Source organism: Pelodiscus sinensis, chromosome 7 (genome assembly GCF_052426305.1).
Source record: "Pelodiscus sinensis isolate ZL-2025 chromosome 7, ASM5242630v1, whole genome shotgun sequence".
NCBI classification, from domain to species: domain Eukaryota; kingdom Metazoa; phylum Chordata; order Testudines; family Trionychidae; genus Pelodiscus; species Pelodiscus sinensis.
Window position 1 is genome coordinate 74,683,495 of NC_143058.1, and position 16,756 is coordinate 74,700,250.

The 16,756-nt window shown below is 40.4% G+C and overlaps 1 protein-coding gene across 2 annotated transcripts in view; it reads right to left on the minus strand.

Moving 5' to 3' along the window:
- SATB2 (SATB homeobox 2) overlaps positions 1-15,419 on the minus strand; it is a 172,185-nt gene extending 156,766 nt beyond the window's left edge. For both annotated transcript variants that reach the window (XM_006117927.5, XM_006117926.5), the window contains exons 1-2: positions 14,362-15,419; positions 13,064-13,291 (exon numbers count right to left, since the gene is read on the minus strand). In XM_006117927.5, coding sequence (XP_006117989.1) covers positions 13,064-13,232 — 169 coding nt within the window. In that variant the 5' untranslated portion in view covers positions 13,233-13,291; positions 14,362-15,419. The remainder of the gene's footprint in view (positions 1-13,063; positions 13,292-14,361) is intronic.
- Positions 15,420-16,756: the final 1,337 nt, after the last annotated feature.

Here is a 16,756-nt window from a genome sequence, read left to right on the forward strand (position 1 = left end):
ACTATAGTACCGCCCAAAATAAAAATTAGCTCAGTACTGTAAAAACTTCATCTTTAAAGAAATAACCTCAAAACTTGCCCATATGACACTCCAGCCTTTTAAGGTTGCTTGTAAACTAACGGACTTTTCTAGCATGACTGGCAGACTTTCACTGGCTTCTTAGGGGTTTATATACCAGTTGTAAATATTTGCTCCAGGCTGAAATTTGGCCAAGAAGATCTTAGTCTACAGATTTTTTGTTGTTGTTTGTTTAAATACGTAGCATGGTTCCCTTTTAGGGAAAGCTGAGGGGACAGCATACAGATATTAACTTTGTTCACCTTTTTGCCTTACAACTCTCAGTAGTCAATAAAACCCAGGAAATACTCTTCTACGTGTTGTGTAGCCAAAGATGATGGGAAACCACAATATATTGTTTACATCATTGCTGCAGCTTCCAGGTCTTCAGAAGCCACTAGTCCTATTAACAAATTCATAACATGACGTGATAATACTCCAGTTTTCCGTTAGAAAAGACTATATAAATAAAATAAACATAAATGGCAAGTTTAGACTAAAAATATAGAAAAATAGGTGTTCTGTTGCATCTCCATGCCCCTTTAACCCTGCTGTATTCCCAAAAGAAAGATGTCACTCATGGGAGACACAATTGCCCCATAATCCAAATAAGAACCTGCTTCTCTCTCTGTAAGGCAAGGATGATCATGCATACCACAAAGTTGTGTAGTGAGGGTCTGAGGGTCTTGGATGACAGGCAGCATACAAATGCAAATTATCATTGCCATTATTCTAGTGAAAACTTTTCTTCCCCCCTTTCACAAAAAACGCCAACACAAAACCCTGATGTCCCAGAAAAATATACTAGAGCTGTATATGCCCATATCTATCTATCTATCTATATATAAGCAAACATGAATCTAATATAGTACCGTCCTAAATAAAACAGCTACGTTGTTTTTCAATTTCCTTGATGTCACTTAAATCCCTTTGGAATTTTTTAAGCATCTTAAACTGTGCAGTGATATTTGCTTTTGGTTCCTGTAACTTAAAAAGCATACGAAACCCAAAACTCCAACCTTGCTTTATTTTAATTATACAACTACAGTATTTTAGGGGATAAGATTCTCTAATTCTGAATGGAACTTTGCGTATTTGTAATGACAATATTAAAAAGTCCTTAACACTGGAACCCACTAGCAGACCTGTGAGACTTTGGCAGTGTTAGCAGGTGCTACCATATTATATAAATTTTAGAGTAAAAACCCTCCTCTAGCAGATACTGTTTAATGCAGATACTGCTACATAGGCATTCTACTGCTAAGGGACTATCTTAGAATGTAACAGCACATCTTTCCCGAGAAGAATTAAGTAATGCACTCTGACCAGTTTTGGCCTGGAGCTAAGTATTAAAATTATCTCCATGCTTGATCCCCATCCCTTTGTGTACAATCCCAACAGCAGAGTAAGGCTATGTCTAGACTGCAAGCCTCTTTCGAAAGAGCCTCTTTCGAAAGAGAGCGTCTAGACTGCACGCGGAACTTTCGAAAGAGCAAGCCGCTTTTTCGAAAGAAAGCACCCAGTGAGTCTGGATGCTCTCTTTCGAAGAAGCCCTATTTACATTCAAGAACGCCTTCTTTCGAAAGAAGCACTTTCGAAAGAAGGCGTTCTTCCTGGTGAAATGAGGTTTACCGCCGTCAAAAGAAAAGCAGCGTTCTTTCGATTTAATTTCGAAAGAACATGGCTGCAGTCTAGACGCAGGTGAAGTTTTTTTCGAAAAAAGGCTACTTTTTTCGAAAAAAACCCTGAGTCTGGACACAGCCTAAGGGAACAAGAGAAAAAGGAAGACTCAGCCCTCACCTTACCAGAGAAGGAGCTGACCGAAGGACTGAAGGAACTGCTACAGTTTAACTGCCATGTTCAAGACCAGTTGCAGAATCTAGCAGCAAGGAAAAGAGGGGACTGGTCTCTAATCCTATTGCCACTTAAGCTAGGTCTACACTCTGAAAACTGCTCATTTCTAAGACTGGATGTGAAGATGGATACAGCCAAACCGGTGCCAGACACAGTTTAGCAGGAAACATGGACAAGAGCAAACCACAGGCAATCCTTTGTTAACAACTCAGATCCAAGCCTGAAACAGTCCTGAACACCGTATGACTTTGTCTACACTTTCAGCAGCCGCTCAGCTCCTCCCCTTGCTGAAATCCACTGTCAGCAAGACAGAATTTTTCAAGCTCAGACAGACCCATTGAGACCTTTCTCTAACACAGAGAAAATGTAAATGGAGGAAGGAATCCATAGCCTACCAATGAGGGAAATGAATGAGCGTTTTCTATCCCTTTTAGGAAGTAGATCATCTGCTCCATTCACGTCCTCATCCAGCACACTGCTTGCAAGAAGCCTTCAGGCAGAGTGGGCCGGAGACACAAGCACATCAGAAATGATGAGTCAGCATCTTTACCTGTGGGTCCAGCCACAGTCTGGTTTGTCTCACGTGGAGGTTGCCAGTACTTTGATCTGTGTTAGCTGAGAGAAGCAAAGCCAGGGCTGCAGAGGAAATATCACCCCTTTGGAGAAGGAATAGTACAATCACTCTGTTTAAAATTCTGCCCATCTTCTAGTAATAATCCCTTAGAGCAGGTACTGTACAGTTACCGTGCAGTTTTTAACAGCAGCCAAGCCTTTACCAAACAGGTCACAACGGAAAGGAATTCCATTTAACAGCTGCCAGAGTTTCACAACTACGTACTTATTTTGTTCAACCACTCTGCCATATTTGGCCAGAGGGGAACAGGATCTGCTGGGGCAGCCCTAATGTGCCAACTACCCATGCTTTAGGAGCTCTCCATAAACAATTGTCACAACATTTTACACACAGGACTATCCTGGAGGACCGGCACCTCATCTGGAGCAAAATACAACTGTTTGCTTACTAAGGCCATTCCTTCTCCATCATCCAAGTTTACATGGTTGATATGTGATAACCATCTCTAATCATATTGGGTAACAAATGAAAAAATTAAACAAAAAGTGACAGAAAAATATTTTACTATTCAACCAACTATGGGGACAAAGATAATGCCTAACCATAGTTTTAACATCTTAGTGGTATCCAGTTACTATGCATGCATCCATATCTTCCCTTATGAAGAGCCCAAGTCACAGATCTTCTGACATAAATATAAACTTCAGCTAACAAACAAGATGAAGTAAACTAAAAAAAATGTTTCAGTTACTCTGCATTTTCTCCAAGTATAAAAATTGGTAGAGTGTATGACAGGTCCACCTCGTTTTTCTTAATGATGTTTTTATTATTCTTTCACTCAATTAAAGCAGAAATGGATATTGCATCTTCTGACTGTATAATTGTTATTGTAATCTGTTTTCGATCACTGCTTGGAAAATGGATCCAAAACAACATAAACTATCCACAGCCTTAGACTACAAGTCATTTTCTTTTTACTACAATACTTAAAGAGACATCTATCATGCTGCTCTGCTAGCATGTTTATATAATGGCAACAAAGCTATTTGTAAGTTAGGAAAAGACATTATGAAAAGCACCTTTTACCCCAAAATAATGTACAACACATAATTTATAACTTCATTCCTTAGTAGCCATTCAAAATGTCAAGCCTGAAAACTGTACCCATTTAATTTTAATATATAAATGAAATGCATATAAACTAAAAATGTAGCACAAAATATCAATTTATACTATTTTGACTATATAGCCCAGTTATGATTTGGAAACTTGCTTCATTTCCGGTATATACCTATGTATCAGTGATACTCATGACAAAATAATTTGAGTATATATGGTATTTTACTTTAGTTTTCTCACTTATTTCATGCTTTAGTCCAAATGAAGATAAAATAAGCAATTTCTAGACAATATAGCACTAAGTGAAATGAATGAAATGTGTGTGATATTCAGAGATGGATGAAATAGTACATTTGCTTTTTCACATAAGATGCTATTATAGTAAGCAGAGCATCTTCGAAGAAAGTAACCTTGTGGCTAATGCAAGATGAAAAGCAAGGTTTTAACATGAAGAATTTACACAGACAGTCCTTATCCAATTCAGTGCTTTTTGAAAAAGGCTTAGAAAGACAGAGACCGAAAGAAAGATGACATATACATAGGCAAAGGAAGAGACTGAACTAGAAATTGTTTATATTTCACTTAAAAATCCAGTATATATATGGCCAAACTGCAGGATGCATCAATTTCACATGAAAAGTGATTTGATATAAGGTTTTAGTTGGCTTAAGGCTTCCTCTTAACCTTCTTACCTTTGCTGAAATTGCTATAGATAAATTTTATTTCATTATTCTGACTATTTAACATGATCTGTACTATAATCTACCCACTGATAAATAGTATTGTGTTTGCCCTCAATGACTGCAGCATTACTAAGAAGGCACAAACTGGAATCTACATAATTCTATTCAGAAAACAAAACGCGTATAGTACTTAACTTTTATCTGCAACTACCTGTCCCTCTTTGTCACTGTCTCTCTATCCCTGACAAAATTTTATACAGCTTACGCACATCATAATGCTAGGGTTTTTTTCCCCTCTGCAAAGCTGAGCATAGCAGCTACTAACAATTGAGCATTCAACACAAAGTTTAAAATATCTCTAGTGCAAGCACTAATTCTCCCCGCCAACATCCAAATAAAAATAATAGATCTCAACAGCTCATATTACACCACTTTCACATTTAAAATCTTCCTTGCGGCTTTGTGTCAGGCAGAGGAACTCATGTGAGCATAAATCCTGATATGTTAGCAATATTAATTGTAGCATTTACTGTAGATGTCAAAGCAGACTTTATAAAAAAATTAAGAATTTTTTAAACATATTGCACGTTCCTCTCACATTAGTGGTCTCTAAAATAACTTGCTCTCTAACAAAGTTACAATGACAACTTTTCATCATTTACTTTAAGAGAATAAAGATGGGAATATTGTCATTTTAGAGCAGGTGTAAAGCAAGCATATTGATCAACTCTTTCACAATCTTAAAAGGGAGTTATCTGAAATTTTACAGATGGTATCATAGTGACAAACCATTACTAAAACTATAATTCTCTAGTCTGAGAGAAGTACAGTTTAAAATACTAAATTCAGTATTTTCCCATCTTAGTAGATAGATCAGTACAAAGTATAAAGAGCAAGTGCCCACAAAGTGTTGCTTCAAATAATTACGTTTTACAAAAACTTATTGAGGCTGTAACACTTTTAAAGTAGATTTTGTCAGAACCCAGTTTCAAATCTGCAACAATGTCAACACAGTTGCCATTTAACACAAAGAAGGGTTGTTTGTTGTTGTTTTTAAATATGATTTATAAATGCGGTAAAAGTTTTATGAATGAACCTAACACAGGCAGACTAAGTATAGCATTTTTTTAATGTGGTGGAAGCATAGCCTCTGCATTTTGTACTACTAATACATTTAAATTAATTTCTAGATAACATAGCAAAATATGTGTGTGTTTAACTGACTAGCATTCAGCAATACACACCAAGCTTAAATGTGGGTGGACTAAGAAGCATTAAACTTTTATTGGTAAATGTTGATAACCATCAATTTCACAGTATGTACAGAAAACAACTAAAATATTTCCTCCAATAATAATCAAAATGTACTGATAGGCAAAGTAAGAGAAATGTTCCTTGAAAATGTAGTAGTTGTGACTTAAGGGTATTTACTTTGTATATTTTGACATGTGCAGATGACAGTTTGTGTTTTAACAATACCGAGGCTTTAACTTTGACTATCAGCATAGATTGTCATTAAATTATAACTGTCTGCCCCTTCAGTGCCTGAAATTTTAAAGTGATAAAAAATGAAAAAAATACAGAAGACACAGAATTTTGAGCAACTATCAAAATGGAAATATAAAAAAAAAATGCTTTAAAATAACCACTACCTGTTGCAAACGTTTAAAAAACTGAAAGCCAAAATAAAGGAGGAAACATTTTAACATGGTAAGATTATAAACTATATTTTAACTCTGATGCCATCAAATCCTCAACTGGCTTTCATCTGTTGTGGCTTTAGTTCTTAAGTCAGTTCACTAACAGAACAATGTGAAAATGATTCTGCTGCAGTATAGCTTATGGAATATGAACCAATTAAGATTGGTTCATCATTTTTCTCTCAGAAACTGTGTAATTTTAAACACATTCTATGTTCAAAATCTCTGTTTTGTGTTGCTAAAGGAGAACATTCATTTGATAGCCACACTTAAAGAGCCTAAATCCGACACTGTTTGAGCTAAGTGCTGAGACACTTCTATGTGGTGCAAAGCATCCTCAAAATTAACATCAATTCAAGAGGAGTGGATAATAAATACTCAGTGCCTTGAAGGACTGGGCCTTTAATCATGAAATACATTAAGTGTTATCAATGAGCAGGGAAAAAAAACCTGTAAAATTTGAGTTAGCCAAAATAAATTATCCAATTTAAGCTCGCTATGCGTAGAAAGATAGTGAATGAAGAATAAAACTTGGGCAAATTATAACTATGCCATAGAGATAAAGCCTTCCTACTTTTAACTACTTTCAAGCTATTTCAAAAGAACTTTCTACTTTGAATTCAGTGTAGTCCTTTAATCTATTTGCCATTTCTAACACTTTACACTACTCACATGCACATCAGCAAAGATTCATAAATAGCTTGATAATTTTTCCTTCACAAAAATCAAGATTTCTCCTATTTAGAACATACAACAACTTTGGGAACATGAATTACATGACTGCAGAAAATGGTGTCTATTTTATAACAGCATAAATGCCAATTTACATGGCTATGTACTGTGTCATTTTTCAGTGACAAAAAAATGTTACAAGCTCCAGCTTCCTCTTTACATAAGGTCCAAAATACCACTGTGCCTCTTTTTTCTCATGCAGAAGGCATTTTAAAATGTGATTGCGCTTTTGTAACTTCACAAAACATATTCAAACTATAATCTCAGTTACATAGCATTATGAAAATGAAGGGTTGTGTATTAATGTATTAGATAGTATGTAGGAGTTAGGAATACAAATCAGAAATATGAAGTGTGACACACTTAACTGATCACAGACTGCTTAGGACTACTCTATAATTAACAATTACATGGACTAGTTTTCATCTATATTCTTAAAAAATATTTTTATATGTGAAATATTTTAGGAAGTTTTAATAGTAGATATAGCCAGGAAAGAAAAAACAGTAATTTCCCTTCACCTTTAGGAGTTTATCCATAATAATAAAGTTTAATATTGTTTTCCTTTCTTAGCTGATATCTAAGCTCTTTGTCTAAATTTGTTTGTGAAAATGTAGCTATTTAATTTTCTGCTGCAAAAGTTCCACAGATGTTCTATACTACAATTATTTTGGCATGGACCTACCATCCTTTTATGTGCATCAAACCAATTCTACAGGGTCACTGTCAGTTAGAATCACACTGGCAACACTTATCTAAAAGAAATGTCCTGTAAATAATTGACAGTAAATCTGTTCTGTTCTGTAAGTACAGCAAGTGCACTGAGAAAAAGAAGATTTAACATTTAATTTCTCAAAGATTTCTCTTTTCTTTCTGTTGGTTCATGACGAAGATAATGGCATCTAGCAAATTACTGGGGGAGGTAGGAGAAGATGCCTATACCTACTGTTGAACAGTTGTGTGTGGGGGAAACTTACTGCAATTAATCTTCAAGTCTCAACTACATAATGGTCAGTGGCTTTCTGTAGATGGAACTTAAGAGTTCTAAAATTATACTAACCATCAAATTATGCCTAGGTCACCGAATGGGTGGATACCCTATATTCTGTTTAATGCGTATGTTCAATTGCATATATATTTTAACCAACTGTATCTTTATTTTAATAACAGGCCATGTATTGAAAACACATAAGAAGGGCTATTTTTCTACCTCAGCAAAAATACAGATGATACACTGGATGACCCCAGAAGAGTGACTGTTAAGTTTATTCTATTCTATTGATATATTTTATATCAACTATCATCAAGAAAGAAAGATCATCTTTTTCACCACAAAAAAGCAGCTCGTTTCTAACAATTAACCAGACTATATCTGCATCTACCAGTGTCTCCTTTTCCTTATTAAAATTAGATGAGGGTTTTTTCTCGCCCTACTGATACACTAGTAATGCATAAAACTAAGAATCCTTCTATTTTAATTCATGTGGAAATAAAACAAAAGAAAAATGAGTGTTTTTCCAACTATACTGAAACTGTATACATGGTATAAGATATACTACAGTGCACTGCCAATTCCCAAACTAATAAGGCTTTGCTGCTTTCATAACTTTGATACTTAGATATGCTCAGACCTTTCAAATAGCAAAAACACCTTTTTCAGACAATATTAAGATATTCCTCGCCTAGATTTAAACAACATCTAAACCCTATTACTTTATTTTACCTGATCTGTTTAAAAGAAAGGTTCTCTATGCAGACAATTAAAACATGTTAACAGTTACTGAAGGTAACATTCAAATGATACCCTAACAATTCAGAATACAATATCAAATGCAATCAATCTGCATGCATCAGTCTGTATAATAATGGCCCCTCCTGCCTTCCCTCTTCTCCACCCTCTCCCTACCACCACCACAAGGTATTTATATCCTTGAAACAGATATAGGATAACAAAAGTTAACTAGCACTCTTCTGTAAAACTAACTGTAAGACAGTGATTTTGACAGATAGTACTTTAGTCACATTTGATTGGCATTTCTGTCAGTTGAGAGATTTCTGAACAGATTTCTGAAATGTACCTATGAAGGTCAAAATATGTTTATGTTTTAATTTTAAAAAGCCGAGAGCAATCAGCCCTATAAAATGTTCAGGAACACTCATAGAAGAATGCGCTGCATCAAGAAGATTTTTGATACTTGCAGCTTCCTATAAGCATTTAAACCATATGGTAAATTTAAGTACTGTTTGTGGAATTTAGTTACAACTGTTAGAAAGTTTTCTCTTTCAGACAGATATTATAAAAAATTAAATTGCATGTTTTCAGAGTTAAATGAAGAAAAATATATAGCTATTAAACTGGTCTCTCTCATTTAAGAAGAAAATATTATACGGTTGTTTCTTTTTTAAAAGCGGATTGTGTTATTTGGGTTCTACATGTAATTCTTCTATACTTAAGCATTAAATAGCACTACTAGGATATTAATATTTTAAGTTACACTCAGTCTCTGAACTCATTTTCTGTCTTCTTAGAAATAAAATACACACATACAAATACAGCTTCATTTACAAAAAGGTTTGCAAGCTTAATCAACAATTTTGCAAATCTGAATTTCCTAGCTATTAATCATTCTTTTTTCAAAATCCTTATGGAGTGAATTACTAACTGAGAGGGGACGCCAATTCTAGTAAGTGAATGTTACCCAACAGGAATATAAAGCTGTCAACACCATAGTTCTCTTGCTCCCTCTAAATTCTCTCCCAGACTTCATATGTTTTTTAAAATATATTAGCATTTTTTCCCAAGGACCCACTATAAAACCTGCCAGTCACAAACATCTGAGCACTTGCATTTTATTATATACATGCTTTAAAACAGACTCCTTAGATAACTAGTGAAACATTTTGGAAAGTGTTGGACTAGCCAGAGCAAAATAAAACTGGACTAACCGCTTCTGCCCAAGCAAGCTCCCTTATAAACAGTACAGAAACTTTAAAAACTCCTATTAAAAACAGCCTTGTTGATCTTTTTTGTGACTTACACAAGTTTACTACAGCTTCCATAATGGCCCTTTGAAATAATTATGTACATTCAGCTACCAAAAAAAAAAAATCAGACTGCAAAATTTCTCTCTAGCAGAGCTGATATACTGTTTATAGCACTTCATATAAAAGCTCTGTGTAAAATGTTCAATGAACAATTCAGTGAAAAAAAGTGGAAGATTCATGCACTTCAATATTTCTTTCCTTCTCAGGGAAACGATTGTTTAAAAAAAAAAAAAAACCCAACACTAACAAGTTTTATAACTTTTACTAAAGGTCATCAGTCCCGCTATAGCATTAGATAACTTAAAATTTCTCCATTTTTAATGAAAGTGTAAAGGCACATATATTCATGTGAGGTAACAAAAAATTGGCGTAATAGAAAAAATTCAATATGTAACTACATAGAATAAGTGAAAGGAAATTCAGAAGTAATCAAAATGTAATGTTTTTAGCATCTCATTGCCTTGGGATTCAACACTTAAAACACATTCTACAGAACTGGAAAAGTTCTTTAATTAAATTGTCTCTAATTAGAAAAACAATGAAAATATTTTGTTTTTTTAAAAGCACAAGTTTTCTATAAAACATATTTTAAAAATTACAAAAATGACAAACTAAGAGATCAACTAAAGTCTTGGAAGTCTTTTTTCTCTGTAACAATTCAATATTGTTTACTTTTACTGAGTCATCATCTATGACTATCAGTGGAAAAGTGGTTTATTAACTTATTTTTATAGATACAAAGTTTAGAACATGAAAGTGTATTATTTTGTAGACCTCTAATATAGTAAAGAAGTAATTTTCATATGCCAAAATTTAAGCGTCACAATTACAGTGACAAAATCATTACCTGAAATCAACAAACACAACATTCAAAAGACATTACTTGGACACAAAGTCCAAGTAAAGCATTCGTGAACTTCAGATTTTAAAAAGAAAAATTGGAAACATCACTGAAAAATAAATGTGCTAGTTTATCCTGAAAGCTTTTTTTTAAAACTTAAAAAAAAAAAATCTTATACTGAGCCATTCTCTTATTTAAAATAAATCCACCTTAATTACTTCAACATTGAGTATTATAGATCCTCGCTCAGTACTCAGGCAAAAATAATTTTGTTCTTGCTTTCAATATGAACAAGAACTAATGAATAACTAACTATATCATGGTACTTAAACTAAGTGGCACTCACGTAAGCTGTCTAAAAGACACAAACAAGGTTAAAAAAATTCACCATCATTCCCCTGCATTTTAAAACACTCCCGTCTACATCAAGCTTATAAGAAACCAGACATAAGTGAAAGAAAATGTAACCTCTTAATAGTTTGTCTTCAGAAAGGAAAGTCTTCATGTTAAACTGAATGAAGTGCTCCATACTTCAATAGGCCGCCAGAGTCAATCTGAACCACTCATATAATCACAGAACCCTGTAAACTTCCTTTGGCAAAATATAGTTGCAATTAAAAAGCAACATATATATTCCAAAATGTCTGAAGTCATCCTTTTTTAAAGTGCATTTTAATAGATCTCCAAAACTTAATTCCACTTTCTAATCCTTTCTTTACAATGAAGCCACAGTCCTTCAGTCTTCTCAAAGAGACCTATGACTATAATACTTACTTCTATCATTTTCAAACAAAACTAGTTAGTGGAATCCCTCTGTTACCCAATTAATTATTTTCCTATTAGTTTCTAATTAATGTAATACAACTTTAACTGAAAAGTTATTTCTCCCTTGGCATGCTTTAAAAGAACACAAACCATAAGAGATTCAAAAAATGGAGATGAATTTAATAAAAATCACAAGAAACTGCTGAACTTTTAGCGATCACTATGATTTAAAAAATACAAGCTGCAGCCAGGCAAGCTTCAGAATTAGAAAGCCTATTGAGAAAAGATGTTTAAATCAAGCTTATAATGATAAAACTGTGCAAAAAACCTCCTACAGTATTTAGTCACGTGATGACCATATCAAAGTCCAAATGTCCTTAATACTGACCCTTTCTGTCATGAACTGATTAGATTTTTGTATCCATCATGGGGCAAATTAAAAAAAACATACATTATATCTAGTTATTACATTTCTTACAAAATATAAAGATGTCCATGACCGGCTTTGTAATAGTTCTCTCATTTATTACCCGATCTGCTACAAAACTATATTTTTTCTAAATGTTATCTTTATTATAGCAATCTTCTCCACATCAAAATTAAGAGGAAAAAGCAGGGAATTTAGGAGGCCATCAGAGAGTTTAGTTTAAGCAGTTGCTTGGAAAAAATAGCCACTAATAAGACTGAAACACGCCATAAACACACAAAATTGAATAGCAACTGGGGAGTTAGACAACTATGAAATTTAAAGCTCTGCAGAGAGTAACTGTGCCAAAGCTGCAAAATCAATCTGTAAAAATTATGTTAAACAAACTATATTGTAACATTGTGTTTATGTCTTTGTATGTCCTCTGCATAACAGGTTAACTACCTAAAGATTTTATAACTGCTCATATAAGTATATACACTCTACAGGCAATGTGTATTGTAATTCAGTAGATAAGGTTCCCACCCCCCATTTATAAGAATTCATTCATAAAATGACTTAAAATATATCTTGACATACATTGTCAGGAATAAGATGTTAACTATAGTTAAATGTTCTTCAATGCTCTCTTTTGCTAATAATTATCTATTGAGGCATGAGTAAAATCAAATTTTCTCCTCTAAAAAATAAAGCCATCGTACAATACAAATTTTAATGTGATCTTCCACTGTGTTTATAATTGTGTGTACTCAGTAATGAATTCTTATTCAGAAAGCTCAGCGTAATTGCTCCCAATCCTGTTCCCATTTTTTATCAGTAGGGATCAGGACTTTTGTGAGTTGGCATACAGTGAGACTAAGAGTGGTACTAGAACGGCCGTTTTAATAAACATTCTGTAAAAAAAAGTCAACATGAAACCAAGTCCTGACATGCACTCTGTTAACATTGGAAGTGAGCTTAAGGACGAAAAGCTTTCCAGTAAAAGCTAGAAACTGCTACCTGTGACATAAACCTGCCAACACCTCACACAGAGTGGCAACATGCCCAAAAAAAAATGCCACCTTCTGGATAAACCACTTTTTCTATTTAACAGTAAAGGAGACTGCTAGTTTCTGATGAGGGGCAAGTGGGACATTGACAATTTGCAATCCACTTCCTGTAATCCTACACCAGACAGAAAACTTAATCAACATGAACCCTGACTCTATGCCATTGTGATTCAGCTGCCAGTCTGTTATGTATACATTAATACTACTGGATGGTTACCTCCCACTGATTTGGTCACAGAGCCATTGGGCCTCCCTCGGGTTCCCATAGGACTGCCATTCTGCTCGAGTCTGGCCACCTTCACTGGGGGAGGACCTTTGACATCAGGACTGCCGCTCCCTCTGTCTGGACTATCCCTTAGACAGGGACTCTCACTTCTCCGCTCCATGCTACTTTGACTTGGCGACAAAGTTCCCACTGGCAGATCACAGTAAAATGAGCAAGGACCTAGAGAGAAAGAAACGCACACACTTCAGAGGTTTGTAAAGGGGGCATAACCAGGAGTTAACTAGAGAATACTATCTTTGGCCGATCACTTCATCCAAATAAAGCAATCGAAACCCGACTTTCGGGGTCAAAACCATTCTCCGCAGAATGCAAGCCCTAAACTGCTTGGTAACCAGGTAGCTGTAATACATTGCAAAACTGGCAATTAACAAGTACAGGCACAGAGAGGCTCCCCAGAGTTGCTCGTTCAATTGAAATTAATTTATTACCGGAGCCATTTACACGTTCCACGTCTCCAGGGTCAGCTTAGAAAGTTGGGAACTCCGGAAAAGGCAGGTGTGTTAAGTCCTGGCCAGAGTTAACCCGGTTCACGCGGACAGAAGGGAAGGTGAGGATCCGAGTGTGAATTAATACAGCAATATACGGAAGCATCCTCTCGCTTCGGAATATCACTCTACAAATTCGTCCTGCGTAAGGATCCCAACCAGATCTGCAAATGCTCTCGGGTACTTGCCCATGGAGCTGGTAGACGTTAGCAAACGTGCATGAAAGTGAGCAAGTCTGCAAAATAACAGGCGACAACTTGATCGCACCCCTCTGGCCATAGCGCCGCTAACACATCGCGGGGCAAACCCCCCCTCTCCGTTCCTGGATACGCGGAGCCAAATCAAAGTCGGGTTCAAAATCGCACGAAAATCTCCCCAGCCCCGCGACCGCCACTCCCGTCTCCACGCCTTGCGCCCTAGCTTTAGCGCTCGCAAGGCAGATCAGTGAGGGGAACCCGCCCGCCGTGCCCAGGAGCGGGGTTGTAGGTTGGACTACCCCGCGCAGTGAAAACCAACCCCGAGACCCACACGCCCGGCGTGCTCCACCCCTGCAGGCCGGGGTCATGGGTAGGGCCGCCCGGACACAGGCACCCAGAGGGCCCGGGACTGCTGCCTCTCTCCTGCTTAGCACTGCCGTCATGGTGCGAGCACAGTGTAAGTGACAATCCACTGGCTAGCTCCGCGCGACAACGCCTGGTGCGCTCCCCCACGCTGGCTTTGTGGGCGCGCTCCTGCTGTACTTACTGCTTAGAGCCTGTCTGTAAGTTGGCTGAGTTGGGCTCTGTCCATGGAGCAAAAGTAGAGAATCCAGGGTGGAAAGTTTTCTTGTTTCCTTCTTTTACGTTCGTGTTTTCTTCCTTTCTACTTTCTCCTTCCCCCCCACCCACCCCCCAGCTGTCCCCCTTCTCCTCGAGCCCCGAGGTTTCAGGTCCTGGGTCAGGGTGTCTTCTAGGGCATTGCTGGCGGTCACGAGTCAGAGCCCCTGCCCCAACGGGGTGATGAGTGGAGGGCGGGGGAAGAAGTGAGGCGGGGGGCTCCTGGGGGGAGGGGAGAGAGGCCCGGCTTCTCACACCTCCGGCAGAGAGAAAAATCGATCGCGGGGGAGAGAGGAGGTGGCGCAAGGGAGGGAGGCCGCGTGTCAAGGGGCCGCTCTCCCGGGCAGCTGGAGGAGAAGCGGCGGCAGGAGGAGCCGGGAAGCGGGCGCTTGTGATCGCGATGAAGAGGCGGCAGCCCCCGATGTGTCACTTTCAATCGCTCCCTCCTCTGCCAGCAGCAGCAGCAGCAGCAGGAGGAGCAGGAGGGACTCGCCACAGCGAGAGGAGAGAAATGATTATTAGTTGCGTTGAGTCATCAAGGCAAAGTGAGTCCTTTTTGGGGTTGTCCTTGGTGTGTGTGTGTGTGTGTGTGTGTGTGTGTCTGTGCGCGCGTGTGCTTTTCTCGTCCCCAGATCTCTGCATCCAAAATAGCAACCACCTCCCGCCCCTGCCTTCCTCCCCTCCCCCGCCCCCCAATAAATAGAAGTCTGGGTAAGCTCAGCTCAGGTAGAGAGCAGAGACGAGCAGCCCACCTGCGCCCCCCACCCCCCCAGCCAAGCGACTCCAGCCAGCCCCGCTGCCTGCCGAGGGGTGGGGAAGCAAGCAAGGAGGGAGACCCGCCTGGCAGGAAATTAAACACCCATAAATAAATAATGGGGACATGCCCCCCCCCTCCGCGCGAGCACGGGAGAGCCAGGCGCTGCGCCGGGGGTGGGGAAGGAGGCGGGGGAGAGAAGGGCAGCCCGGGCGAGGCGGAGCCGGGCGCTTTGCCCGCCTGTCCGCGGTTCCGGGCTGCGAGCCAGGGGCGGGGGGCGAGCGGGCAGCGCGGAGAGGGGCCCGGCTGGTGCCTGCGGGAGCTGCCTGCTGCCGGGCGCGGCCTGGGCTGCAAGTCGCGCCCCGCGTCCGCTCCCATCGCTCGGCACGTGCAGCCCGGGGCGGGGGGCGCAGGCGAGAACCGACCCCCCCCCGGCTGCAAGGTGCAGCCGCCGCCCATCCCCGGCGGCAGCCCCCAGGGTACCGGGCCTGCAGGGGATGGAGCCCGCTCGCGCCCAGCCCGCCGCCAGCTCCCCTGCCCCGCCCGGGGGCCGCCCCGCCGCGGCTCCTCTTTAAGGTGGACCGAAGAAATTGCACCCCCCGAGCGAACCCCGGGCCCAGCGCACGCCCCGGCCGACTCGCACAGCGGCCCGCCGAGCCCCCTTAAGCGGGCCTGCTTTTACGGTGGCGCCGGAGGGTCAAAAAGGGGGGGGCAAGAAACGCGTTCCGGGGGGGGGGGACATTTGGGGAAGGGGCTTTCCGGGGAGCCCTGCGGCTGGAAAGGAGCCCGGCGAACGGCGGGGGCAGCGGAAACGACCCGCAGCAGCGCCGGGCAACCTCCCGTCCACTGCGGCCGGTGTCTGAGGACAGGGGCGAATAAGCAGCAGCAGCGCCTTGCCCCCAGGATCCCACCGCAGGGGAAGCCGGAGCAGCTCCTGCCCTCCCTCCCGGCGCGTGCCCAGGACACTCTCGCCCGGCTTGGTAGAAAAGGCAGAAAAAGCAGCGGCAACTTCCCACCCCGCCACCAAGGTTGTAATCCCTGGGGGGGGGGGGCACATTATTTGGAGACAGGACTAAGGAGCGGCGGCGGCACCAGTGGCATCGCGCCCACCTCCTATGATCTTAACCTGGTGGAAAGAAGCGCCCCGCGCAGCAGCGCCCAGCCCCACCGCCACCATATTTGCAATCCCGGCCGGGAGTCCACGAGCAGCACGTTGAGGGAGCAGCCGGGCAGTTGGTTTCTTTTGGGATGTGGGCTGCGCAGAGCTTGCAGCCTGGTGGTGGGAGCGGAGCTGCTGCGGCTGCGGCTGCTGCTTCTCCCCCTCTCCCGCGGACGATGTTAATAGGTTGCAGAGTGGTCGTGTCTAAGGGCTTTGGGCCGTACAAGGAAGTGGGGCTGGGAGCCTGCGAGACGCGGCGGAGCTCTGACCAGGGTAAGAGAGTCACTCGCTCCACTCCCGATCAACTCCGCTCTCAACCCGGCGCAGCAGGAGGATTCCCCGGAAAAGGCAGCAGCTGCTCGGCTCCCACCGCTTCGGCAAAGGACGCGTCCCCTCCCCACGTAGGGAAGG